A 26,124-nucleotide genomic window follows, 5' to 3' on the forward strand; every position below is an offset into this window, starting at 1 on the left:
ATAATGACCCCTAAATCCCTTTCCTCAGATACTGAGGTCAGGACTGTATCACTGATTGTATATTCTGCTCTTGGGTTTTTACGCCCCAGGTGCATTATCTTGCACTTATCAACATTAGATTTTAGTTGCCAGATTTTTGACCATTCCTCTAGTTTTCCTAAATCCTTTTCCATTCGGTGTATCCCTCCAGGAACATCAACCCTGTTAAAAATCTTTGTGTCATCAGCAAAAAGACCCACCTTACCATCGAGGCCTTCTGCAATGTCGCTGATAAAGATATTAAACAATATGGGTCCCAGAACAGACCCCTGAGGTACCCCACTGGTAACAAGACCTTGGTCTGAATATACTCCATTGACTACAACCCTCTGTTGCCTGTCCCTCAGCCACTGCCTAATCCATTCCACAATATGGGAGTCCACGTACAGCCTTATTCTACATGATCAAAAAACTAATCTTTATTTCATGATGGAATAACGTTTGGATGGTAATGTTTTCCTCAAAAAGCATTTTATATAAAAAAAATCTGATTTAAATCAAGAAAATCCATTATTTTTTTTTTTTAAATCATTGATTTTTATCCACCCTGGTCCATATAATATACACGACGTGAGGTAGAGGAGTGTTATTACATGAGGGGGTCCATATAATATACACGACGTGAGGTAGAGGAGTGTTATTACACGAGGGTGGTCCATATAACATACACGACGTGAGGTAGAAGAGTGTTATTACACGAGGGTGGTCCATATAATATACACGACGTGAGGTAGAAGAGTGTTATTACATGACAGTGGTCCATATAATATACACGACGTGAGGTAGAAGAGTGTTATTACACGACGGTGGTCCATATAATATACAGACGTGAGGTAGAGGAGTGTTATTACATGACGGGGTCCATATAATATACACGACGTGAGGTAGAAGAGTGTTATTACATGACGGGGTCCATATAATATACAGACGTGAGGTAGAAGAGTGTTATTACATGACGGGGTCCATATAATATACAGTGAGGTAGAGGAGTGTTATTACATGACGGGGTCCATATAATATACAGACGTGAGGTAGAAGAGTGTTATTACACGACGGTGGTCCATATAATATACACAACGTGAAGTAGAGGAGTGTTATTACATGACGGGGTCCATATAATATACACGACGTGAGGTAGAAGAGCGTTATTACATGACGGGGTCCATATAATATACACGACGTGAGGTAGAGGAGTGTTATTACATGACAGTGGTCCATATAATATACACGACGTGAGGTAGAAGAGTGTTATTACACGACGGTGGTCCATATAATATACAGACGTGAGGTAGAGGAGTGTTATTACATGACTGGGTCCATATAATATACACGACGTGAGGTAGAAGAGTGTTATTACATGAGGGGGTCCATATAATATACAGACGTGAGGTAGAGGAGTGTTATTACACGACGGTGGTCCATATAATATACAGACGTGAGGTAAAGGAGTGTTATTACACGAGGGTGGTCCATATAATATACACGACGTGAGGTAGAAGAGTGTTATTACACGACGGTGGTCCATATAATATACAGACGTGAGGTAGAAGAGTGTTATTACATGACGGTGGTCCATATAATATACACGACGTGAGGTAGAAGAGTGTTATTACATGAGGGGGTCCATATAATATACAGACGTGAGGTAGAGGAGTGTTATTACATGACGGGGTCCATATAATATACAGACGTGAGGTAGAGGAGTGTTATTACATGATGGGGTCCATATAATATACAGACGTGAGGTAGAGGAGTGTTATTACATGACGGGGTCCATATAATATACAGATGTGAGGTAGAGGAGTGTTATTACATGAGGGGGTCCATATAATATACAGACGTGAGGTAGAGGAGTGTTATTACATGACGGGGTCCATATAATATACAGACGTGAGGTAGAGGAGTGTTATTACATGACGGGGTCCATATAATATACAGACGTGAGGTAGAGGAGTGTTATTACATGACGGTGGCCCATATAATATACAGACGTGAGGTAGAAGAGCGTTATTACACGAGGGGGTCCATATAATATACAGATGTGAGGTAGAAGAGTGTTATTACATGACGGGGTCCATATAATATACACGACGTGAGGTAGAAGAGTGTTATTACACGACGGTGGTCCATATAATATACACGACGTGAGGTAGAAGAGTGTTATTACATGACGGTGGTCCATATAATATACACAACGTGAGGTAGAAGAGTGTTATTACATGACGGGGTCCATATAATATACACGACGTGAGGTAGAGGAGTGTTATTACACGACGGTGGTCCATATAATATACAGACGTGAGGTAAAGGAGTGTTATTACATGACGGGTCCATATAATATACAGATGTGAGGTAGAAGAGCGTTATTACACGGTAGGGTCCATATAATATACAGACATGAGGTAGAGGAGTGTTATTACACGGTAGGGCCCATATAATATACAGATGTGAGGTAGAGGAGCGTTATTACATGACGGTGGCCCATATAATATACAGACGTGAGGTAGAAGAGTGTTATTACATGAGGGGGTCCATATAATATACAGACGTGAGGTAGAGGAGTGTTATTACACGACGGGGTCCATATAATATACAGACGTGAGGTAGAGGAGTGTTATTACATGACGGGGTCCATATAATATACAGTGAGGTAGAGGAGTGTTATTACATGACGGGGTCCATATAATATACAGATGTGAGGTAGAGGAGTGTTATTACATGACGGGGTCCATATAATATACAGACGTGAGGTAGAGGAGTGTTATTACATGAGGGGGCCCATATAATATACAGATGTGAGGTAGAGGAGTGTTATTACATGAGGGGGTCCATATAATATACAGACGTGAGGAAGAGGAGTGTTATTACATGACGGGGTCCATATAATATACAGACGTGAGGAAGAGGAGTGTTATTACATGAGGGGGCCCATATAATATACAGACGTGAGGTAGAGGAGTGTTATTACATGAGGGGGCCCATATAATATACAGATGTGAGGTAGAGGAGTGTTATTACATGAGGGTGGTCCATATAATATACACGACGTGAGGTAGAGGAGTGTTATTACATGAGGGGGCCCATATAATATACAGACGTGAGGTAGAAGAGTGTTATTACATGACGGTGGTCCATATAATATACACGACGTGAGGTAGAAGAGCGTTATTACACGACGGGGTCCATATAATATACAGACGTGAGGTAGAAGAGTGTTATTACATGACGGGGTCCATATAATATACAGACGTGAGGTAGAGGAGTGTTATTACATGACGGGGTCCATATAATATACAGTGAGGTAGAGGAGTGTTATTACATGACGGGGTCCATATAATATACAGTGAGGTAGAGGAGTGTTATTACACGACGGGGTCCATATAATATACAGTGAGGTAGAGGAGTGTTATTACATGACGGGGTCCATATAATATACAGACGTGAGGTAGAGGAGTGTTATTACATGACGGGGTCCATATAATATACAGTGAGGTAGAGGAGTGTTATTACATGACGGGGTCCATATAATATACAGTGAGGTAGAGGAGTGTTATTACATGATGGGGTCCATATAATATACAGACGTGAGGTAGAGGAGTGTTATTACATGACGGGGTCCATATAATATACAGTGAGGTAGAGGAGTGTTATTACATGACGGGGTCCATATAATATACAGACGTGAGGTAGAGGAGTGTTATTACACGACGGGGTCCATATAATATACAGACGTGAGGTAGAGGAGTGTTATTACATGAGGGGGTCCATATAATATACAGACGTGAGGTAGAGGAGTGTTATTACATGACGGGGTCCATATAATATACAGACGTGAGGTAGAGGAGTGTTATTACATGAGGGGGTCCATATAATATACAGACGTGAGGTAGAGGAGTGTTATTACATGACGGGGTCCATATAATATACAGTGAGGTAGAGGAGTGTTATTACACGACGGGGTCCATATAATATACAGTGAGGTAGAGGAGTGTTATTACATGATGGGGTCCATATAATATACAGACGTGAGGTAGAGGAGTGTTATTACATGACGGGGTCCATATAATATACAGTGAGGTAGAGGAGTGTTATTACATGACGGGGTCCATATAATATACAGACGTGAGGTAGAGGAGTGTTATTACACGACGGGGTCCATATAATATACAGACGTGAGGTAGAGGAGTGTTATTACACGACGGGGTCCATATAATATACACGACGTGAGGTAGAGGAGTGTTATTACATGATGGGGTCCATATAATATACAGACGTGAGGTAGAGGAGTGTTATTACATGACGGGGTCCATATAATATACAGTGAGGTAGAGGAGTGTTATTACATGACGGGGTCCATATAATATACAGACGTGAGGTAGAGGAGTGTTATTACACGACGGGGTCCATATAATATACAGACGTGAGGTAGAAGAGTGTTATTACATGATGGGGTCCATATAATATACAGACGTGAGGTAGAGGAGTGTTATTACATGAGGGGGTCCATATAATATACAGACGTGAGGTAGAAGAGTGTTATTACATGAGGGGGTCCATATAATATACAGACGTGAGGTAGAGGAGTGTTATTACATGACGGGGTCCATATAATATACACGACGTGAGGTAGAAGAGTGTTATTACACGACGGTGGTCCATATAATATACACGACGTGAGGTAGAGGAGTGTTATTACACGACGGGGTCCATATAATATACAGACGTGAGGTAGAGGAGTGTTATTACATGAGGGGGTCCATATAATATACAGACGTGAGGTAGAGGAGTGTTATTACATGACGGGGTCCATATAATATACAGTGAGGTAGAGGAGTGTTATTACATGAGGGAGTCCATATAATATACAGACGTGAGGTAGAGGAGTGTTATTACATGACGGGGTCCATATAATATACAGACATGAGGTAGAGGAGTGTTATTACATGAGGGGGTCCATATAATATACAGACGTGAGGTAGAGGAGTGTTATTACATGACGGGGTCCATATAATATACAGACGTGAGGTAGAGGAGTGTTATTACATGAGGGGGTCCATATAATATACAGACGTGAGGTAGAGGAGTGTTATTACATGAGGGGGTCCATATAATATACAGACATGAGGTAGAGGAGTGTTATTACATGACGGGGTCCATATAATATACAGTGAGGTAGAGGAGTGTTATTACACGACGGGGTCCATATAATATACAGACGTGAGGTAGAGGAGTGTTATTACATGAGGGGGTCCATATAATATACAGACGTGAGGTAGAGGAGTGTTATTACACGACGGGGTCCATATAATATACAGACGTGAGGTAGAGGAGTGTTATTACACGACGGGGTCCATATAATATACAGACGTGAGGTAGAGGAGTGTTATTACATGAGGGGGTCCATATAATATACAGACGTGAGGTAGAGGAGTGTTATTACACGACGGGGTCCATATAATATACAGACGTGAGGTAGAGGAGTGTTATTACACGACGGGGTCCATATAATATACAGTGAGGTAGAGGAGTGTTATTACACGACGGGGTCCATATAATATACAGACGTGAGGTAGAGGAGTGTTATTACACGACGGGGTCCATATAATATACAGACGTGAGGTAGAGGAGTGTTATTACATGAGGGGGTCCATATAATATACAGACGTGAGGTAGAGGAGTGTTATTACATGACGGGGTCCATATAATATACAGACGTGAGGTAGAGGAGTGTTATTACACGACGGGGTCCATATAATATACAGACGTGAGGTAGAGGAGTGTTATTACATGAGGGGGCCCATATAATATACAGTGAGGTAGAGGAGTGTTATTACACGATGGGGCCCATATAATATACAGACGTGAGGTAGAGGAGTGTTATTACACGGCAGGGTCCATATAATATACACGACGTGAGGTAGAGGAGTGTTATTACATGAGGGGGCCCATATAATATACAGTGAGGTAGAGGAGTGTTATTACACGACGGGGTCCATATAATATACAGACGTGAGGTAGAGGAGTGTTATTACATGACGGGGTCCATATAATATACAGTGAGGTAGAGGAGTGTTATTACATGACGGGGTCCATATAATATACAGATGTGAGGTAGAGGAGTGTTATTACATGACGGGGTCCATATAATATACAGACGTGAGGTAGAGGAGTGTTATTACATGAGGGGGCCCATATAATATACAGATGTGAGGTAGAGGAGTGTTATTACATGAGGGGGTCCATATAATATACAGACGTGAGGAAGAGGAGTGTTATTACATGACGGGGTCCATATAATATACAGACGTGAGGAAGAGGAGTGTTATTACATGAGGGGGCCCATATAATATACAGACGTGAGGTAGAGGAGTGTTATTACATGAGGGGGCCCATATAATATACAGATGTGAGGTAGAGGAGTGTTATTACATGAGGGTGGTCCATATAATATACACGACGTGAGGTAGAGGAGTGTTATTACATGAGGGGGCCCATATAATATACAGACGTGAGGTAGAAGAGTGTTATTACATGACGGTGGTCCATATAATATACACGACGTGAGGTAGAAGAGCGTTATTACACGACGGGGTCCATATAATATACAGACGTGAGGTAGAAGAGTGTTATTACATGACGGGGTCCATATAATATACAGACGTGAGGTAGAGGAGTGTTATTACATGACGGGGTCCATATAATATACAGTGAGGTAGAGGAGTGTTATTACATGACGGGGTCCATATAATATACAGTGAGGTAGAGGAGTGTTATTACACGACGGGGTCCATATAATATACAGTGAGGTAGAGGAGTGTTATTACATGACGGGGTCCATATAATATACAGACGTGAGGTAGAGGAGTGTTATTACATGACGGGGTCCATATAATATACAGTGAGGTAGAGGAGTGTTATTACATGACGGGGTCCATATAATATACAGTGAGGTAGAGGAGTGTTATTACATGATGGGGTCCATATAATATACAGACGTGAGGTAGAGGAGTGTTATTACATGACGGGGTCCATATAATATACAGTGAGGTAGAGGAGTGTTATTACATGACGGGGTCCATATAATATACAGACGTGAGGTAGAGGAGTGTTATTACACGACGGGGTCCATATAATATACAGACGTGAGGTAGAGGAGTGTTATTACATAAGGGGGTCCATATAATATACAGACGTGAGGTAGAGGAGTGTTATTACATGACGGGGTCCATATAATATACAGACGTGAGGTAGAGGAGTGTTATTACATGAGGGGGTCCATATAATATACAGACGTGAGGTAGAGGAGTGTTATTACATGACGGGGTCCATATAATATACAGTGAGGTAGAGGAGTGTTATTACACGACGGGGTCCATATAATATACAGTGAGGTAGAGGAGTGTTATTACATGATGGGGTCCATATAATATACAGACGTGAGGTAGAGGAGTGTTATTACATGACGGGGTCCATATAATATACAGTGAGGTAGAGGAGTGTTATTACATGACGGGGTCCATATAATATACAGACGTGAGGTAGAGGAGTGTTATTACACAACGGGGTCCATATAATATACAGACGTGAGGTAGAGGAGTGTTATTACACGACGGGGTCCATATAATATACACGACGTGAGGTAGAGGAGTGTTATTACATGATGGGGTCCATATAATATACAGACGTGAGGTAGAGGAGTGTTATTACATGACGGGGTCCATATAATATACAGTGAGGTAGAGGAGTGTTATTACATGACGGGGTCCATATAATATACAGACGTGAGGTAGAGGAGTGTTATTACACGACGGGGTCCATATAATATACAGACGTGAGGTAGAAGAGTGTTATTACATGATGGGGTCCATATAAGATACAGACGTGAGGTAGAGGAGTGTTATTACATGAGGGGGTCCATATAATATACAGACGTGAGGTAGAAGAGTGTTATTACATGAGGGGGTCCATATAATATACAGACGTGAGGTAGAGGAGTGTTATTACATGACGGGGTCCATATAATATACACGACGTGAGGTAGAAGAGTGTTATTACACGACGGTGGTCCATATAATATACACGACGTGAGGTAGAGGAGTGTTATTACACGACGGGGTCCATATAATATACAGACGTGAGGTAGAGGAGTGTTATTACATGAGGGGGTCCATATAATATACAGACGTGAGGTAGAGGAGTGTTATTATATGACGGGGTCCATATAATATACAGTGAGGTAGAGGAGTGTTATTACATGAGGGGGTCCATATAATATACAGACGTGAGGTAGAGGAGTGTTATTACATGACGGGGTCCATATAATATACAGACATGAGGTAGAGGAGTGTTATTACATGAGGGGGTCCATATAATATACAGACGTGAGGTAGAGGAGTGTTATTACATGACGGGGTCCATATAATATACAGACGTGAGGTAGAGGAGTGTTATTACATGAGGGGGGTCCATATAATATACAGACGTGAGGTAGAGGAGTGTTATTACATGAGGGGGTCCATATAATATACAGTGAGGTAGAGGAGTGTTATTACATGACGGGGTCCATATAATATACAGTGAGGTAGAGGAGTGTTATTACACGACGGGGTCCATATAATATACAGACGTGAGGTAGAGGAGTGTTATTACATGAGGGGGTCCATATAATATACAGACGTGAGGTAGAGGAGTGTTATTACACGACGGGGTCCATATAATATACAGACGTGAGGTAGAGGAGTGTTATTACACGACGGGGTCCATATAATATACAGACGTGAGGTAGAGGAGTGTTATTACATGAGGGGGTCCATATAATATACAGACGTGAGGTAGAGGAGTGTTATTACACGACGGGGTCCATATAATATACAGACGTGAGGTAGAGGAGTGTTATTACACGACGGGGTCCATATAATATACAGTGAGGTAGAGGAGTGTTATTACACGACGGGGTCCATATAATATACAGACGTGAGGTAGAAGAGTGTTATTACATGAGGGGGTCCATATAATATACAGACGTGAGGTAGAGGAGTGTTATTACACGACGGGGTCCATATAATATACAGACGTGAGGTAGAGGAGTGTTATTACATGAGGGGGTCCATATAATATACAGACGTGAGGTAGAGGAGTGTTATTACACGACGGGGTCCATATAATATACAGACGTGAGCTAGAGGAGTGTTATTACACGACGGGGTCCATATAATATACAGACGTGAGGTAGAGGAGTGTTATTACATGAGGGGGTCCATATAATATACAGACGTGAGGTAGAGGAGTGTTATTACACGACGGGGTCCATATAATATACAGACGTGAGGTAGAGGAGTGTTATTACACGACGGGGTCCATATAATATACAGACGTGAGGTAGAAGAGTGTTATTACATGAGGGGGTCCATATAATATACAGACGTGAGGTAGAGGAGTGTTATTACACGACGGGGTCCATATAATATACAGACGTGAGGTAGAGGAGTGTTATTACACGACGGGGTCCATATAATATACAGTGAGGTAGAGGAGTGTTATTACACGAGGGGGTCCATATAATATACAGATGTGAGGTAGAGGAGTGTTATTACATGACGGGGTCCATATAATATACAGTGAGGTAGAGGAGTGGAGTCAGGACCCAGAAAGCCTCTGTCCCTACCCCGGCGTCAGTCCGTTTATCCGCGGCCATGCCTCCCCTTCGCCCCTCAGGATTCTGGGAAGGGGCATTGGCCCCCTCAATTGCAGCACCTTCCTGGCAACAGTGAAGTCCGGTGGCAGGAAGAGTCTGCATTGCGAAGAAGGGGGAGGGGGCAGCGATGCCAGTCCCCCGGACACTGCGGGTGCCGCCTTCTGGGGCACACACTGCGGCCTGACGTACGGGAGAATCCTGTACTTCTGAACGGGTTAATCCCGGCTGTACCTGCGGCTGTGCTGCTCGCGCACAGGAGGAGGCGGGAAGAACTGTTCGCGCGCGGTGCCGGGCAGGGGGCGGGGCCTGTAGCTGTGGTGACCGTGACGTAGTTGGTGACGTCGCTGCGGTGCTGATTATATAGGGCTGGGGGCAGCGCGTTCCCTTCAGTCAGGCGGAGGTAGAGCGCGGTCCCGGCTGAGAAGGAGACGCATATTACCGACAGCATGGGATACGGGGTAAGATACGGACAGGATGGGGCTACTAGGGGTCCTAGGTCTCTCCTGTATGATTATGCGAGTGGGGAGTTTTCGGTCCGCTGCAGGATGATGGGAGTGGGGGTCTGCAGGATGATGGGAGTGGAATTTTGGGGGGGGGGTCTGCAGGGTGATGGGAGTGGGGGTCTGCAGGATGATGGGAGTGGGATTTTGGGGGGGGTCTGCAGGATGATGGGAGTGGGGGTCTGCAGGATGATGGGAGTGGGATTTTGGGGGGTCTGCAGGATGTGAGACTTTGGGGGCCCCCGCAGGATGATGGGAGTGGGGGTCTGCAGGATTATGGATGTGGGGGGCTGCAGGATGGAGTGGGGGTTTTGTGGGGGGCCCCTGCAGGATGATGGGAATGGGGGGGTGGCTGCAGGATGATGGGAGTGTTTTTTTTTTTTTTTTTTGGGGGGGGGGGGGGGGTTGTAGGACGATGGGTGCTGGGAGGTTCCCGGGGTCCTGTCTGTCGTGCTGTTTATCCGCATTCATGTCGGTGTCTCCCCCCGGTGCCTCCTGCCTCCCCCCGGTGTCGTGCTCTGTTTATCCGCATTCATGTCGGTGCCTCCCCTTCGCCCCTCAGGATTCTGGGAAGGGGCATTGATTGGGCTGAGTGTTGGCACAGTGGGGTCCGGTGGCAGGAAGAGTCTGCATTGCGGGGGAGGGGGAGGGGCGATGCCCGGCAGTGTGCCAGTCCCTTCTGCGGGCCGGCCTGTCAGACGGAGGATCCTGGTGTGAACGGGTTAATCCCGGCTTTACCTGCGGGGGGGGGGGGGGTTCTATCTTTAGCTGGCGGGGGAGGGGAGCAGCGGGGGACACTGGTGCTGCGGCTCCTCCTGCAGTGCCATCCGCTGACCTTGCGCTGTCATTGCCGTGGTGCAGAGCGGGCAGCGCCCCCTGGGGGTGGCTGCAGGAGGTGGCGCCCACCAGGAGGTTGTGCAATGCTCCTGCAGGGCTGTTCTGTGCTCAGGGTGTGATCCTGGCATGGCTCGGTGCCCTCGGGCTGTGGGCAGGACTGGCATCCTCCACTGCAGGCCCTGCCATCCTCCTCATCACCTGAGGCGGTAACGCCACAGCCCCAGTCACGCCTCCCCCACCGCCAACTGTCGTCCTGCTCTCACCAGGGCTGGGTGGGTACGGGGGGGCTGTGCTGCTATTGTAGGTGACACCCCCTGATGTGCAGGTATATGACCCCTCCCCTCGCGGGGTGATGTGCAGGTATACGACCCCCCTTCCCCCCCCCCCCCCCCCCCTCTCGCAGGGTGATGTTCAGGTACATGACCTCCCCCCCCCCCCCCCCCTCGCAGGGTGATGTGCAGGTATATGACCTCCCCCCCCTCGCAGGGTGATGTGCAGGTACATGACCCCCCCCCCCCCCCCCATCGTAGGGTGATGTGCAGGTACATGACCCCCCCTCGCAGGGTGATGTGCAGGTACATGACCCCCCCCCCCCCCCCCCCCCCTCGCAGGGTGATGTGCAGGTACATGACCCCCCCCCCCCCCCCTCGCAGGGTGATGTGCAGGTACATGACCCCCCCCCCCCCCCCCCTCGCAGGGTGATGTGCAGGTACATGACCCCCCCCCCCCACTCGCAGGGTGATGTGCAGGTACATGACCCCCCCCCCATCGTAGGGTGATGTGCAGGTACATGACCCCCCCCCCCCCCCCCCCCCCCCCCTCGCAGGGTGATGTGCAGGTACATGCCCCCCCCCCCCCCCACTCGCAGGGTGATGTGCAGGTACATGACCCCCCCCCCATCGTAGGGTGATGTGCAGGTACATGACCCCCCCCCCCCCTTGCAGGGTGATGTGCAGGTACATGTCCTAGGTCTGACGATGCTGGGTGGGTGCAGCGTGATGGGACATGTCCGCCCAGCAGCTGGCACTCTTGATATTTTGGTGGCGTGCTGGGTGTGTCATCTGCGCCATCCTGACCGTGACATTGGCGAAGGTCATTGTTGTAGTTGGCGCCTCGGGCATTGTTGGAGCGCTGCACTTCTATTGATTCACTCATTGGGGGGGGGGGGGGGGGTGCATGTCTGGTTATTGGGGTCTCATTGTCCCCCCACAGTTCTGGGAGCGTGAACCAGGACCTTTAATGGCTGCCCACGGTGCTATGGACAGGTACTCCCATCATCCCTGTAGCATAGTATTGGGAATGTACAATATAGGTACTCCCATCAGGTACTCCCATCAGCTCCTCCATCACTATGTACGTCCAGTACGTCTCCCATCATCCCCCGTTGCCAGGCCTGTAGTCCATGGGTTTGTATGGGTCAGGTACTCCCATCATCCCCCGTTGCCAGGCCTGTAGTCCATGGGTTTGTATGGGTCAGGTACTCCCATCATCCCCCGTTGCCAGGCCTGTAGTCCATGGGTTTGTATGGGTCAGGTACTCCCATCATCCCCCGTTGCCAGGCCTGTAGTCCATGGGTTTGTATGGGTCAGGTACTCCCATCATCCCCGTTGCCGGGCCTGTAGTCCGTGGGTTTGTATGGGTCAGGTACTCCCATCATCCCCCGTTGCCGGGCCCCTAGTCCGTGGGTTTATATATGAGGAGCTGGATGGTGATGACTTTCTGGCAGCAGTGAAGGGGTTACTGGCTCCCGTCTCCGGAGCGGGCCCGAAGGCCTGGTGGGAGTAGAGTCATGGAAACAGTGGCTGTGGATTACGGAAACCGCCGTCCTGTGTGACTGCAGCATTGTGCAAGGCGGGGGAGGGGCAGGACGTTAACCCCCTCAGCGCTCGCAGCTCCCTCCTTTCCGCTGTCGTGTTGATCCTCCGGCAGCACGTGAGGGGGCTAACCCTGTACCTGCTGGTAGAGGGTCCTGAGCCGTTGCTATAGAAACTGGTGCGGAGCTGTCGGCTGCTGAGCCTCTTCCACTGTCTCCTGTCTCCCGCAGGCTGGACGTGATAAGTATGAGCCCGCTGCCACCTCCGAACATGGCGGCAAGAAGAAGAAGGAGAAGAAAGGCAAGGGCAAGGAGCGGGATTTGGACGAGCTCAAGAAGGAGGTTTCTATGGTAAGTGGCTGCGCTCTTCTCTCCGCTCCAGCTCTTACATGGGACTGCAGCTTATTAACCTTCTCTCGCCCATCTCTTTACAGGAAGACCATAAAATGACCCTGGAGGAGCTGCACCGCAAGTATGGCACCGATCTGACCCGGGTAAGATGGCGGCCGCTGGGTGGTGCCTATACCGTTGCCATCCCTGTGCCCTGTATGACTGGCGTCTTCTCTTACAGGGGCTCACCACCGACCGGGCAGCTGAAATTCTGGCCCGAGATGGTCCAAATGCCCTGACCCCTCCCCCCACCGTTCCAGAATGGGTGAAGTTCTGCCGCCAGCTCTTCGGGGGTTTCTCTATGCTGCTGTGGATTGGCGCCGTTCTCTGCTTTCTGGCCTATGGTATTCGAAAGGCATCGGACTTGGAGCCAGATAACGATAATGTAAGGAGCAGCGGCGCCCCCTTCAGGGTTATGTCCAGTGTGACGTGCCGTGTGTAACCTCTCCTCTCCTTCTCAGCTCTACCTCGGTATTGTCCTGTCTGCTGTCGTCATCATCACCGGCTGCTTCTCCTACTACCAAGAGGCAAAGAGCTCAAGGATCATGGAGTCCTTCAAGAACATGGTGCCCCAGGTGCGTCCCGCGCACGGCTCTGAGGTAGGGGGGGGGGGGTACTGTATTGTAGCGGCTCGTTAGACAGACCTGTCCGTCTTCCCTTCCAGCAAGCCCTGGTCATCAGGAATGGTGAGAAGCTCTGTATCAATGCAGAAAACGTCGTTCAGGGAGACCTTGCGGAAGTTAAGGGCGGTGACCGGATCCCAGCTGATCTGCGTATCATCTCTGCCCATGGCTGTAAGGTGAGCCACACACTGACCTCACGCCTCCTCCAGCTCTCCAGTGGCAGGAGATTCACACTGACTCTCTCCCAATAGGTGGATAACTCTTCCCTGACCGGAGAGTCTGAGCCCCAGACCAGATCTCCTGACTTCACAAACGAGAACCCCCTGGAGACCCGGAACATTGCCTTCTTCTCCACCAACTGTGTGGAAGGTGAGTGGCTGCCAGGACTTGCCTCGGCTGTCGTTTGTGTGAATTGCAGGCTCTGATGTGACTTTCCGTAACAGGAACTGCTCGCGGTATCGTCATCAACACTGGTGACCGCACAGTCATGGGACGAATCGCAACCCTGGCGTCTGGTCTGGAGGGCGGCCGTACACCAATCGCTGTTGAAATTGGGCACTTCATCCATATCATCACTGGGGTGGCCGTCTTCCTGGGTATCTCCTTCTTCATTCTGTCGCTCATCTTGCATTATACCTGGCTTGAGGCTGTCATCTTTCTCATCGGCATCATTGTCGCCAACGTTCCTGAAGGTCTCCTGGCTACAGTCACTGTAAGTAGGCCGGGCTGGAAGAAGGTTTAGTGCCGCCACCTCTTGGCCTGTTTCTTATAATGCCGCTCATGTGTTCTAGGTGTGCCTTACACTCACTGCTAAGAGGATGGCTCGTAAGAACTGCCTGGTGAAGAACTTGGAAGCTGTGGAAACCCTCGGATCTACCTCCACCATCTGCTCTGACAAGACCGGAACCCTCACTCAGAACCGGATGACTGTGGCCCACATGTGGTTTGACAATCAGATACATGAAGCAGACACCACAGAGAATCAGAGCGGTACGACCTGTTATCAGGGACACTGACAGATTCATGGGATCTCCGATGCTGGGGGGGGGCTCGGGGATGGTGCAGGTCCTGGTGGGGGGGGGGGGGGGCCTCAGGGATTTGCTGTGATGGTCCTGGGGGGGCTTTGAGGGATGCTCTAATGGTGCAGGTCCTGGGGGGCTCGGGGGGATGCTGTGATGGTGCAGGTCCTGGGGTGCTCATTCTTGACTCTCGCCATAGGTGCCTCCTTTGATAAGAGCTCCCCCACCTGGACAGCCCTGGCCCGTATCGCTGGCCTGTGTAACCGTGCAGTGTTCCCAGCCGGTCAGGAGAACACTCCTATTCTGAAGGTGAGTCTCTGGTTCCTTGTTCATTATTCTGGATGGTTCTCTGGGTCTGCCATGCCTCACTATCTTGTTGTGTTGTGCAGAGGGATGTTGTTGGAGATGCCTCTGAATCTGCTCTGCTGAAGTGTATTGAGCTCTGCTGTGGCTCCGTCAAGGACCTGCGAGAAAAAAACCAAAAAGTGGCTGAGATCCCCTTCAACTCCACCAATAAGTACCAGGTGAGTGGATGTCCTATAGCCTGTCTGTACAGTGTACGCAGTCCCCGGTCTTCAGGCTCCTATAGCCTGTCTGTACAGTGTATGCAGTCCCCGGTCTTCAGGCTCCTATAGCCTGTCTGTACAGTGTATGCAGTCCCCGGTCTTCAGGCTCCTATAGCCTGTCTGTACAGTGTATGCAGTCCCCGGTCTTCAGGCTCCTATAGCCTGTCTGTACAGTGTACGCAGTCCCGGGTCTTCAGGCTCCTATAGCCTGTCTGTACAGTGTACGCAGTCCCGGGTCTTCAGGCTCCTATATCCTGTCTGTACAGTGTACGCAGTCCCGGGTCTTCAGGCTCCTATAGCCTGTCTGTACAGTGTACGCAGTCCCGGGTCTTCAGGCTCCTATAGCCTGTCTGTACAGTGTACGCAGTCCCCGGTCTTCAGGCTCCTATAGCCTGTCTGTACAGTGTACGCAGTCCCCGGTCTCCTATAGCCTGTCTGTACAGTGTACGCAGTCCCGGGTCTCCTATAGCCTGTCTGTACAGTGTACGCAGTCCCCGGGCTCCTATAGCCTGTCTGTACAGTGTACGCAGTCCCCGGGCTCCTATAGCCTGTCTGTACAGTGTACGCAGTCCCCGGGCTCCTATAGCCTGTCTGTACAGTGTACGCAGTCCCGGGTCTTCATGCTCCTATAGCCTGTCTGTACAGTGTATGCAGTCCCGGGTCTTCAGGCTCCTATAGCCTGTCTGTACAGTGTATGCAGTCCCGGGTCTTCAGGCTCCTATAGCCTGTCTGTACAGTGTACGCAGTCCCGGGTCTTCAGGCTCCTATAGCCTGTCTGTACAGTGTACGCAGTCCCGGGTCTTCAGGCTCCTATAGCCTGTCTGTACAGTGTACGCAGTCCCGGGTCTTCATGCTCCTATAGCCTGTCTGTACAGTGTACGCAGTCCCGGGTCTTCAGGCTCCTATAGCCTGTCTGTACAGTGTACGCAGTCCCGGGTCTCCTATAGCCTGTCTGTACAGTGTACGCAGTCCCGGGTCTTCAGGCTCATATAGCCTGTCTGTACAGTGTGTGCAGTCCCCGGTCTTCAGGCTTCTATAGCCTGTCTGTACAGTGTACGCAGTCCCCGGTCTTCAGGCTCCTATAGCCTGTCTGTACAGTGTACGCAGTCCTGGGGGTCTTCAGGCTCCTATAGCCTGTCTGTACAGTGTACGCAGTCCCCGGTCTTCAGGCTCCTATAGCCTGTCTGTACAGTGTACGCAATCCTGGGGGTCTTCAGGCTCCTATAGCCTGTCTGTACAGTGTACGCAGTCCCCGGTCTTCAGGCTCCTATAGCCTATCGACAGGGTGGCGCTGTAGGCCAGAGATTGATGAAAGCTGCTGTGGCATCTGATTTCCTCCACGGTTGGATTACGGGCAGGAGATGTCGTCCTTCATATGTCAAGTCGGCTTAAAATAAACCTGTAATCTTAAGTGGGGGCTGAGGCTGCAGCGTGCCGCGCGTCTGAGCTCATCGCCTGATGAATGTGAGGTCTCTGCTTTGTCCTGACTGTGGAGGATGGCAGGCAGTGTGGTAACACGTGATCGGGGTGAAGTGTACCCCTTATAGAGCCTGCCCTGTATATGTTACATGGGGCTGAACCCTGTATAGATGGAGGGCCTGTGCCGTGTGTGTACCTCACGGGGAAATACCATGGGCTGCCAATGAAGTCCCTCTTAACACAAGCAGCTCAGCCCTGGGGTGCTGTAGGCTGCTGTTGTGTTAGGAGCTGAGGAGTCCCCTGCCTGACTATGGCCATTGCTATATATTTGTAATTCCTGGGTGTTGTCCGGCTCTGGACCTCACAGCCTTCTACAGGGCACACTTATCGGTGGAAGGAGTTTCTCTAACTAGACCTTCTGTAGTGTTCCTGCACAGGTATCTACTGATACTTCTGTGATCAGGAAATATATGTGGCTTTCCGTGATGTCTCCAATATCGTCGGCGGCCATCATTGTGGCAAAAGGACGTCCACTTCTCTGCCTTCTGTATCTCTGATGCAACCTGCTGATGACTGACACTCTGAGCTCAGGGGCCACTTCCGTCTGACAACGTCCTGCTCGAAGCCTCGCAATGGCGAGGTACTGGTGTTAAATTATTAGGTGTCGTCTTGGTCTCATGATGTCCCAGTGTGAGCAGCATGATGAGGAGGCCTGTTTAATACCAATTCTAATGGAACCAGGAAAATTATTGGGCGATTCATGGATCAAACACCTGTTGTGAATTTTGCCGTTAAAGGAATATTCCCATTATGGACAATGCCAGGATATGCCCCCATTGTCTGAGAATGGCGGCGGGAGGTTTCCCAGGGTCCAGCCACCACCAAGCGCTCTCCCTATACAAGTGCGCAGCACTGCTCCCGTTCATTTCTCTGGGGCCAACAAATAGCTGAGCTAGAGCTCAGCTATTTTCGATGGCCCCATAAAAATGGAGGGGGGGCTTCGCATGCACAGTGCACCCTCCACCTTCCCTGCTCTGTTCTCCGTGCGGGTCCCCGAGGTGGGATCTGCACTTATCAGACAATGGGGGCATACCCTAGCGATATGCCCCCATTGTCTGTGATGGGAATAACCCTTTAAGCTCCTTGTTGGACAACTGGAAGTCGTTCAATGTTTCAGAACATTTTGCACATGTGCCTTCAGAAGTTTAGAGCGTTCATCCTGAATCTTCACCCAGAAGACAAATATCCTAAACTTCCTGTGAGGGGCATCGCATAGTTGTGGGCCGCTGGCAGTCTTGTAGGCACCTGGCTCCAGCTGTGTGGTGCGTCTTGCACTTCTCTGCGGGGTGGCCTAATCCCATTAGCCTGCTTTCTCCTGTGCTCTGTAATAAGCCGCTTGCTGTGGATTTGCTGCTCCGTGTTTGGACATTCCTCAAGGCTTATCCCGTCCAGTAAAGGCCGATGGCTTGTGTCTTCAGGCTGGGACATGGAGGGTTAGTCTGTGTTCTGGGCCTCCACCACTACCTTCTCCTTCTCTCCACAGCTCTCCGTACACAAGAATGCCAACCCTTCGGAGTCCCGCTACCTTCTGGTCATGAAGGGCGCCCCCGAGAGGATCCTGGACCGCTGCTCTAGCATTCTCCTGCAGGGCAAAGAGCAGCCACTGGATGAGGAGCTGAAAGATGCCTTCCAGAACGCTTACCTGGAGCTCGGAGGCCTGGGGGAGAGAGTCCTAGGTGAGGCCTCGCTCATCGCTGGGTGAGCTGCCCTGTTACTCGCTGGCCGCCGCCGCCTCATCTTGCATCTTCTCCTTGCAGGTTTTTGCCATTTGACCCTCGATGATGAACAGTTCCCTGATGGCTTCAGTTTTGATACAGAAGATGTGAATTTCCCCACAGAGGGCCTCTGCTTTGTTGGCCTCATCTCCATGATTGATCCTCCTCGTGCTGCTGTGCCCGATGCAGTTGGCAAATGCAGAAGTGCCGGAATTAAGGTGGGCGACCTTCTCTTGTGCGGTTTATGACCTGGAACACCCCTTCTATGGGTTTAACTCCCGCTCTGTCTGGCAGGTTATCATGGTTACTGGTGACCACCCCATCACTGCCAAGGCCATTGCCAAGGGAGTGGGTATCATCTCTGAGGGCAACGAGACCGTGGAAGACATTGCAGCCAGACTGAACATTCCGGTGAACCAGGTGAACCCCAGGTACGTCAGCCAGAGATGTCCTCAGCCAGGTACGTCCCTCTCTTCTCTGTGCTGAGGACTCAACGTGGCTCCTGTTCCCTCCAGGGATGCGAAGGCGTGTGTAATCCACGGCACAGATCTGAAGGACATGAACGCAGAGCAGATCGATGACATCCTCCGATATCACACAGAGATAGTGTTTGCCAGAACTTCCCCGCAGCAGAAGCTCATCATTGTGGAGGGTTGTCAGCGACAGGTAGGTGTCTGGCTGCCCCCCTGGTTCTCGGTCTAGGGTGTGTGGTGGCTGTTCCTGTAGACACATGTTCTTCTGTCCTGCAGGGAGCCATTGTGGCTGTGACTGGAGATGGTGTGAACGACTCGCCAGCTCTGAAGAAGGCAGACATTGGCATCGCTATGGGCATTGCAGGTTCTGATGTCTCCAAACAGGCTGCAGACATGATTCTGCTGGACGATAACTTTGCCTCCATTGTGACTGGTGTGGAGGAAGGTAAGTAGCTGGACTCCTGGGTGCCATTTCTGAAGGCTATTGGGTGCGACCGCCCGGTTTCTCAATCCCTCTGTCTCTTACAGGACGTCTGATCTTTGACAACCTGAAGAAATCCATTGCCTACACCCTGACCAGTAATATTCCCGAGATCACACCTTTCCTCATCTTCGTCATGGCTGACATCCCTCTGCCCTTGGGCACCGTCACCATTCTCTGCATTGATCTGGGCACTGACATGGTACATAGCTGGCACTCATAGATGGGTGGTGGTGATGTACAATGACTGGAGGTCACTGATGGTCTTCCCTTTCAGGTCCCCGCCATCTCCCTGGCTTATGAACAAGCAGAAAGCGACATCATGAAACGCCAGCCCAGAAACCCCAAAAAGGACAAACTGGTGAATGAGCGTCTGATCAGTATGGCGTACGGACAGATCGGTGAGTGTCGGTGCGCGGTGGGGACCTGGGTCCCTGCGTCCACTTCTGGCCACCTCATCTCCTCCCTCTCTTCTCAGGTATGATTCAGGCCCTCGGTGGGTTCTTCTCCTACTTCGTCATCTTGGCGGAGAATGGCTTCCTGCCGTATACACTGCTCGGCATCAGAATGTCCTGGGACGACCGCTATACGAATGACGTGGAGGACAGCTACGGGCAGCAGTGGGTAAGTGGCCTTTACCTCTGGGGCAGCGGTGGCTGGCATCCTGCAGGGTTCTCACTGTCTCCCCTCCCCCCGGCAGACCTATGAACAGAGGAAGATCGTGGAGTTCACCTGTCACACCGCCTTCTTCGTCAGTATTGTGGTTGTGCAGTGGGCTGACTTGATCATCTGTAAGACCAGGAGGAACTCCGTGTTCCAGCAAGGCATGAAGTAAGTGCGTCCTGGGAGGGTGCTCTGTGTGGGGGAAGGGCTGCCAGGCTGATGTCCTTTTATTTCTGTATAGGAATAAGATCCTGATCTTTGGGCTCTTTGAGGAGACTGCGCTGGCTGCCTTCCTGTCATACTGCCCGGGCATGGACGTGGCACTCCGCATGTACCCGCTCAAGTAGGTGATGTCCAGTGGTTTGGGAGCGGCCCTGTGCTGCTGTGCAGCGTCTGATGGTCTCCTCCTCTCTTTCAGGCCCACATGGTGGTTCTGTGCCTTCCCCTACTCGCTGCTTATCTTCATATACGACGAAATCCGTAAACTGATCATCAGACGCAGCCCTGGTGGTGAGTGTTCCGTTATACGCTGGGTGTGCGGCCCTGTCGGTGTCTGTCATCGGTCTCTGATTGTCTTCTTCTCTCTCTTTCCAGGCTGGGTGGAGAAGGAGACCTATTATTAAGTGTGTGCGGTTTGTCCTGACATTTCACATATTGCCCCCTCCCCACCTCCGCAACCTGCCTGCAGACCCCTGTTCCCTGCGTGCCCCTGTCCAGCCTGTCTCCCGTGGAAGAAGATGCATTTTGGCGAGAGGCGCAGAGTCGCCTGTGTGCGTCCTGTCCAGAGTTCTCATTGTGCCTTCTCTGGTTTAGTTTTTGTAAGGGAGCACGTCCACAGAGAGGTTTTATATATATATCTGCATTTTTACAAATAAAGGTGGGTTCCGAGGTCTCTGCCGTCTCCTCGTGTCTTGGCTCGTGGGGGAAATCCTCCTGTCTTGTGTTCAACTACTGGTGAGCGCAGCTCTGGGTGTGACTGGAGTGCCGTGGAGAGGTCTCACATGCTGGTGCGCTATAATAAGAGGCTGGGGTGTGTGTGGCACTGGGTGAGTGGCGGCATGTGAGGGTCCTGGGTATGTGTGCAGCACTGGGTGAGTGGCGGCATGTGAGGCTCCTGGGTATGTGTGCAGCACTGGGTGAGTGGTGGCATGTGAGGGTCCTGGGTATGTGTGCAGCATGGGGTGAGTGGCGGTACATGAAGGTCCTGGGTATGTGTGCAGCACTGGGTGAGTGGTGGCATGTGAGGGTCCTGGGTATGTGTGCAGCACGGGGTGAGTGGCGGTAGTACATGAAGGTCCTGGGTAGGGGTGCAGCAGGGGGTGAGTGGTGGTACATGAAGGTCCTGGGTATGTGTGGCATGGGATGAGTGGTGGTATGTGTGCGGCACAGGGTGAGTGGTGGTACATGAAGGTCCTGGGTATGTGTGGCATGGGATGAGTGGTGGTATGTGTGCGGCACAGGGTGAGTGGTGGCACGTGAAGGTCCTGGGTAGGGTTGCGGCACTTCAGGCCGGGGTGACTGCAGCCGCATATGAGAGGAGTCTGGAGGACGTGCAGACAAGGGGGCTCTTCCACATCCAGTGTCTCATGACTAGTGGACATGTGCTGCTTGGCCCCCTCATTGGGGGAGGGGAGTAGGCATGTGAGGGCTGTCACTGGTGACCACCCTATGGACAAACCCCCAGCACAGGAGGGATACACTGTGACAAACCTGCAGCTGTGTGAGCAGGACATCTGGATGTAGCAGGGTTAACACACAACTCATTGTGTTAAGAGTTTATCTTGAAACAAGAGCCATGGAAGGAGTCTGCTTACAGCACGTGTGTGTTCTCTAAACTGAATGCCTTGAGACGTGTTCACTCTACTACATCTGTAAAGTGGTCTCCATTATTAGAGCCCCATTCGTCCCCTGGCGGTGCACATACATAATACAGACGGAGAGGGCCCTGCCCGCAGGGGGTTACAATCTAATGTTGATTTGTAAAGGCGCAGATGTCTCATCGAGCCGGGCGTGTCCTGACCGCATCCAGTTACAGCATCTGACAAGCAGAGCCTGTTGATGGCTGTGTTCTGTCTGTGGCCATATTGATGCCCTGAAGCTGTCTCTGGTACATGTGGTGTCCCCCCTCCTGGCAGTGCTGGGGTTAATGGCTGCAGCGTGGTGCTTGGGAACAGAGGGTGACTTGTTGTGCCGCCCATGATTCTTCTCGCCATGCAGGTTACATGGCGCCGCTCAGTTCTGGAAGTGTCCCACTGGTATGAGGTCAGGACGGCCACAGTCACCACAGGTGGTGCCCCGGAATCTGCCTCTTCGGTGCCTGTCCACGGTATCTGCAGCAGTGAAGGCCTCTTTAACCCCTTGTGCTGCATTATACATTACGGTTCTCATCCTTCAGTCTCATGTGACACTGGGGGATCATCTCAGGCAAAAGACTGATGTAACATAGAAACATAGTACATAAGGCCGAAAAAAGCCCTCTGTCCATCCAGTTCGGCCTGTCATCCTGCAAGTTGATCCAGAGGAAGGCAAAAAAAAACCCTGTGAGGTAGAAGCCAATTTTCTCCACTTAAGGGGGAAAAAATTCCTTCCCGACTCCAATCAGGCAATCAGAATAACTCCCTGCATCAACGACCCCTCTCTAGTAGCTATAGCCTATAATATTATTACACTCCAGGAATACATCCAGGCCCCTCCTGAATTCCTTTATTGTACTCACCATCATCACCTCCTCAGGCAGAGAGTTCCATAGTCTCACTGCTCTTACCGCAAAGAGTCCATAGTCTCACTGCTCTTACCGCAAAGAGTCTATAGTCTCACTGCTCTTACAGTAAAGAGTCCATAGTCTCACTGCTCTTACCGTAAAGAGTCCATAGTCTCACTGCTCTTACAGTAAAGAGTCCATAGTCTCACTGCTCTTACCGCAAAGAGTCCATAGTCTCACTGCTCTTACCGCAAAGAGTCTATAGTCTCACTGCTCTTACAGTAAAGAGTCCATAGTCTCACTGCTCTTACCGTAAAGAGTCCATAGTCTCACTGCTCTTACAGTAAAGAGTCCATAGTCTCACTGCTCTTACCGTAAAGAGTCCATAGTCTCACTGCTCTTACCGTAAAGAGTCCATAGTCTCACTGCTCTTACCGCAAAGAGTCCATAGTCTCACTGCTCTTACAGTAAAGAGTCCATAGTCTCACTGCTCTTACCGTAAAGAGTCCATAGTCTCACTGCTCTTACAGTAAAGAGTCCATAGTCTCACTGCTCTTACCGCAAAGAGTCCATAGTCTCACTGCTCTTACCGCAAAGAGTCTATAGTCTCACTGCTCTTACAGTAAAGAGTCCATAGTCTCACTGCTCTTACCGTAAAGAGTCCATAGTCTCACTGCTCTTACCGTAAAGAGTCCATAGTCTCACTGCTCTTACCGTAAAGAGTCCATAGTCTCACTGCTCTTACAGTATAGAGTCCATAGTCTCACTGCTCTTACAGTAAAGAGTCCATAGTCTCACTGCTCTTACAGTAAAGAGTCCATAGTCTCACTGCTCTTACAGTAAAGAGTCCATAGTCTCACTGCTCTTACAGTATAGAGTCCATAGTCTCACTGCTCTTACAGTATAGAGTCCATAGTCTCACTGCTCTTACAGTATAGAGTCCATAGTCTCACTGCTCTTACAGTATAGAGTCCATAGTCTCACTGCTCTTACTGTAAAGAGTCCATAGTCTCACTGCTCTTACAGTAAAGAGTCCATAGTCTCACTGCTCTTACAGTATAGAGTCCATAGTCTCACTGCTCTTACAGTATAGAGTCCATAGTCTCACTGCTCTTACAGTATAGAGTCCATAGTCTCACTGCTCTTACAGTAAAGAGTCCATAGTCTCACTGCTCTTACAGTATAGAGTCCATAGTCTCACTGCTCTTACAGTAAAGAGTCCATAGTCTCACTGCTCTTACAGTAAAGAGTCCATAGTCTCACTGCTCTTACAGTAAAGAGTCCATAGTCTCACTGCTCTTACAGTAAAGAGTCCATAGTCTCACTGCTCTTACCGTAAAGAGTCCATAGTCTCACTGCTCTTACAGTATAGAGTCCATAGTCTCACTGCTCTTACAGTAAAGAGTCCATAGTCTCACTGCTCTTACAGTAAAGAGTCCATAGTCTCACTGCTCTTACAGTAAAGAGTCCATAGTCTCACTGCTCTTACAGTAAAGAGTCCATAGTCTCACTGCTCTTACAGTAAAGAGTCCATAGTCTCACTGCTCTTACAGTAAAGAGTCCATAGTCTCACTGCTCTTACCGTAAAGAGTCCAGTCTCACTGCTCTTACCGTAAAGAGTCCATAGTCTCACCGCTCTTACAGTAAAGAGTCCATAGTCTCACTGCTCTTACAGTAAAGAGTCCATAGTCTCACTGCTCTTACCGTAAAGAGTCCAGTCTCACTGCTCTTACCGTAAAGAGTCCACAGTCTCACTGCTCTTACCGTAAAGAGTCCACAGTCTCACTGCTCTTACCGTAAAGAGTCCATAGCATCACTGCTCTTACAGTAAAGAGTCCATAGTCTCACTGCTCTTACAGTAAAGAGTCCATAGTCTCACTGCTCTTACAGTAGAGTCCATAGTCTCACTGCTCTTACCGTAAAGAGTCCATAGTCTCACTGCTCTTACAGTATAGAGTCCATAGTCTCACTGCTCTTACTGTAAAGAGTCCATAGTCTCACTGCTCTTACCGTAAAGAGTCCATAGTCTCACTGCTCTTACCGTAAAGAGTCCATAGTCTCACTGCTCTTACAGTATAGAGTCCATAGTCTCACTGCTCTTACAGTAAAGAGTCCATAGTCTCACTGCTCTTACAGTAGAGTCCATAGTCTCACTGCTCTTACCGTAAAGAGTCCATAGTCTCACTGCTCTTACAGTATAGAGTCCATAGTCTCACTGCTCTTACAGTAAAGAGTCCATAGTCTCACTGCTCTTACAGTATAGAGTCCATAGTCTCACTGCTCTTACAGTATAGAGTCCATAGTCTCACTGCTCTTACTGTAAAGAGTCCACAGTCTCACTGCTCTTACAGTAAAGAGTCCATAGTCTCACTGCTCTTACAGTAAAGAGTCCATAGTCTCACTGCTCTTACAGTATAGAGTCCATAGTCTCACTGCTCTTACAGTATAGAGTCCATAGTCTCACTGCTCTTACAGTATAGAGTCCATAGTCTCACTGCTCTTACCGTAAAGAATCCATAGTCTCACTGCTCTTACAGTAAAGAGTCCATAGTCTCACTGCTCTTACAGTATAGAGTCCATAGTCTCACTGCTCTTACAGTAAAGAGTCCATAGTCTCACTGCTCTTACAGTATAGAGTCCATAGTCTCACTGCTCTTACAGTAAAGAGTCCATAGTCTCACTGCTCTTACAGTAAAGAGTCCATAGTCTCACTGCTCTTACAGTAAAGAGTCCATAGTCTCACTGCTCTTACAGTAAAGAGTCCATAGTCTCACTGCTCTTACAGTAAAGAGTCCATAGTCTCACTGCTCTTACAGTAAAGAGTCCATAGTCTCACTGCTCTTACCGTAAAGAGTCCATAGTCTCACTGCTCTTACAGTATAGAGTCCATAGTCTCACTGCTCTTACAGTATAGAGTCCATAGTCTCACTGCTCTTACCGTAAAGAATCCATAGTCTCACTGCTCTTACAGTAAAGAGTCCATAGTCTCACTGCTCTTACAGTAAAGAGTCCATAGTCTCACTGCTCTTACAGTAAAGAGTCCATAGTCTCACTGCTCTTACAGTAAAGAGTCCATAGTCTCACTGCTCTTACAGTAAAGAGTCCATAGTCTCACTGCTCTTACAGTAAAG

The 26,124-nt window shown here is 49.4% G+C and overlaps 1 protein-coding gene across 1 annotated transcript; it reads left to right on the top strand.

The window, feature by feature from the left end:
* Positions 1-10,033: 10,033 nt before the first annotated feature.
* Positions 10,034-21,184, top strand: ATP1A1 (ATPase Na+/K+ transporting subunit alpha 1). The gene is made up of 23 exons (XM_040422768.1): positions 10,034-10,191; positions 13,115-13,234; positions 13,318-13,377; positions 13,455-13,658; positions 13,735-13,848; positions 13,938-14,072; positions 14,148-14,265; positions 14,340-14,608; positions 14,688-14,886; positions 15,115-15,224; positions 15,305-15,439; positions 18,444-18,636; positions 18,718-18,893; positions 18,970-19,106; positions 19,191-19,341; positions 19,425-19,593; positions 19,677-19,831; positions 19,907-20,030; positions 20,108-20,253; positions 20,330-20,460; positions 20,534-20,635; positions 20,711-20,802; positions 20,887-21,184. The coding sequence occupies exons 1-23, from the start codon at positions 10,180-10,182 to the stop codon at positions 20,913-20,915; spliced, it is 3,081 nt and encodes a 1,026-aa protein (XP_040278702.1). The 5' UTR covers positions 10,034-10,179; the 3' UTR covers positions 20,916-21,184.
* Positions 21,185-26,124: the final 4,940 nt, after the last annotated feature.

The sequence above is a fragment of the Bufo bufo genome, chromosome 3, assembly GCF_905171765.1.
Source record: "Bufo bufo chromosome 3, aBufBuf1.1, whole genome shotgun sequence".
Taxonomy (NCBI): Eukaryota; Metazoa; Chordata; class Amphibia; order Anura; family Bufonidae; genus Bufo; species Bufo bufo.

Excerpts from the sequence above, each read along its gene's own strand:
- ATP1A1 (XM_040422768.1), top strand. Across the intron at positions 19,594-19,676 it reads TGTGACTGGTGTGGAGGAAG|GACGTCTGATCTTTGACAAC; the intron begins GTAAGTAGCTGG and ends TGTCTCTTACAG. Across the intron at positions 20,636-20,710 it reads CTCCGCATGTACCCGCTCAA|GCCCACATGGTGGTTCTGTG; the intron begins GTAGGTGATGTC and ends CCTCTCTTTCAG.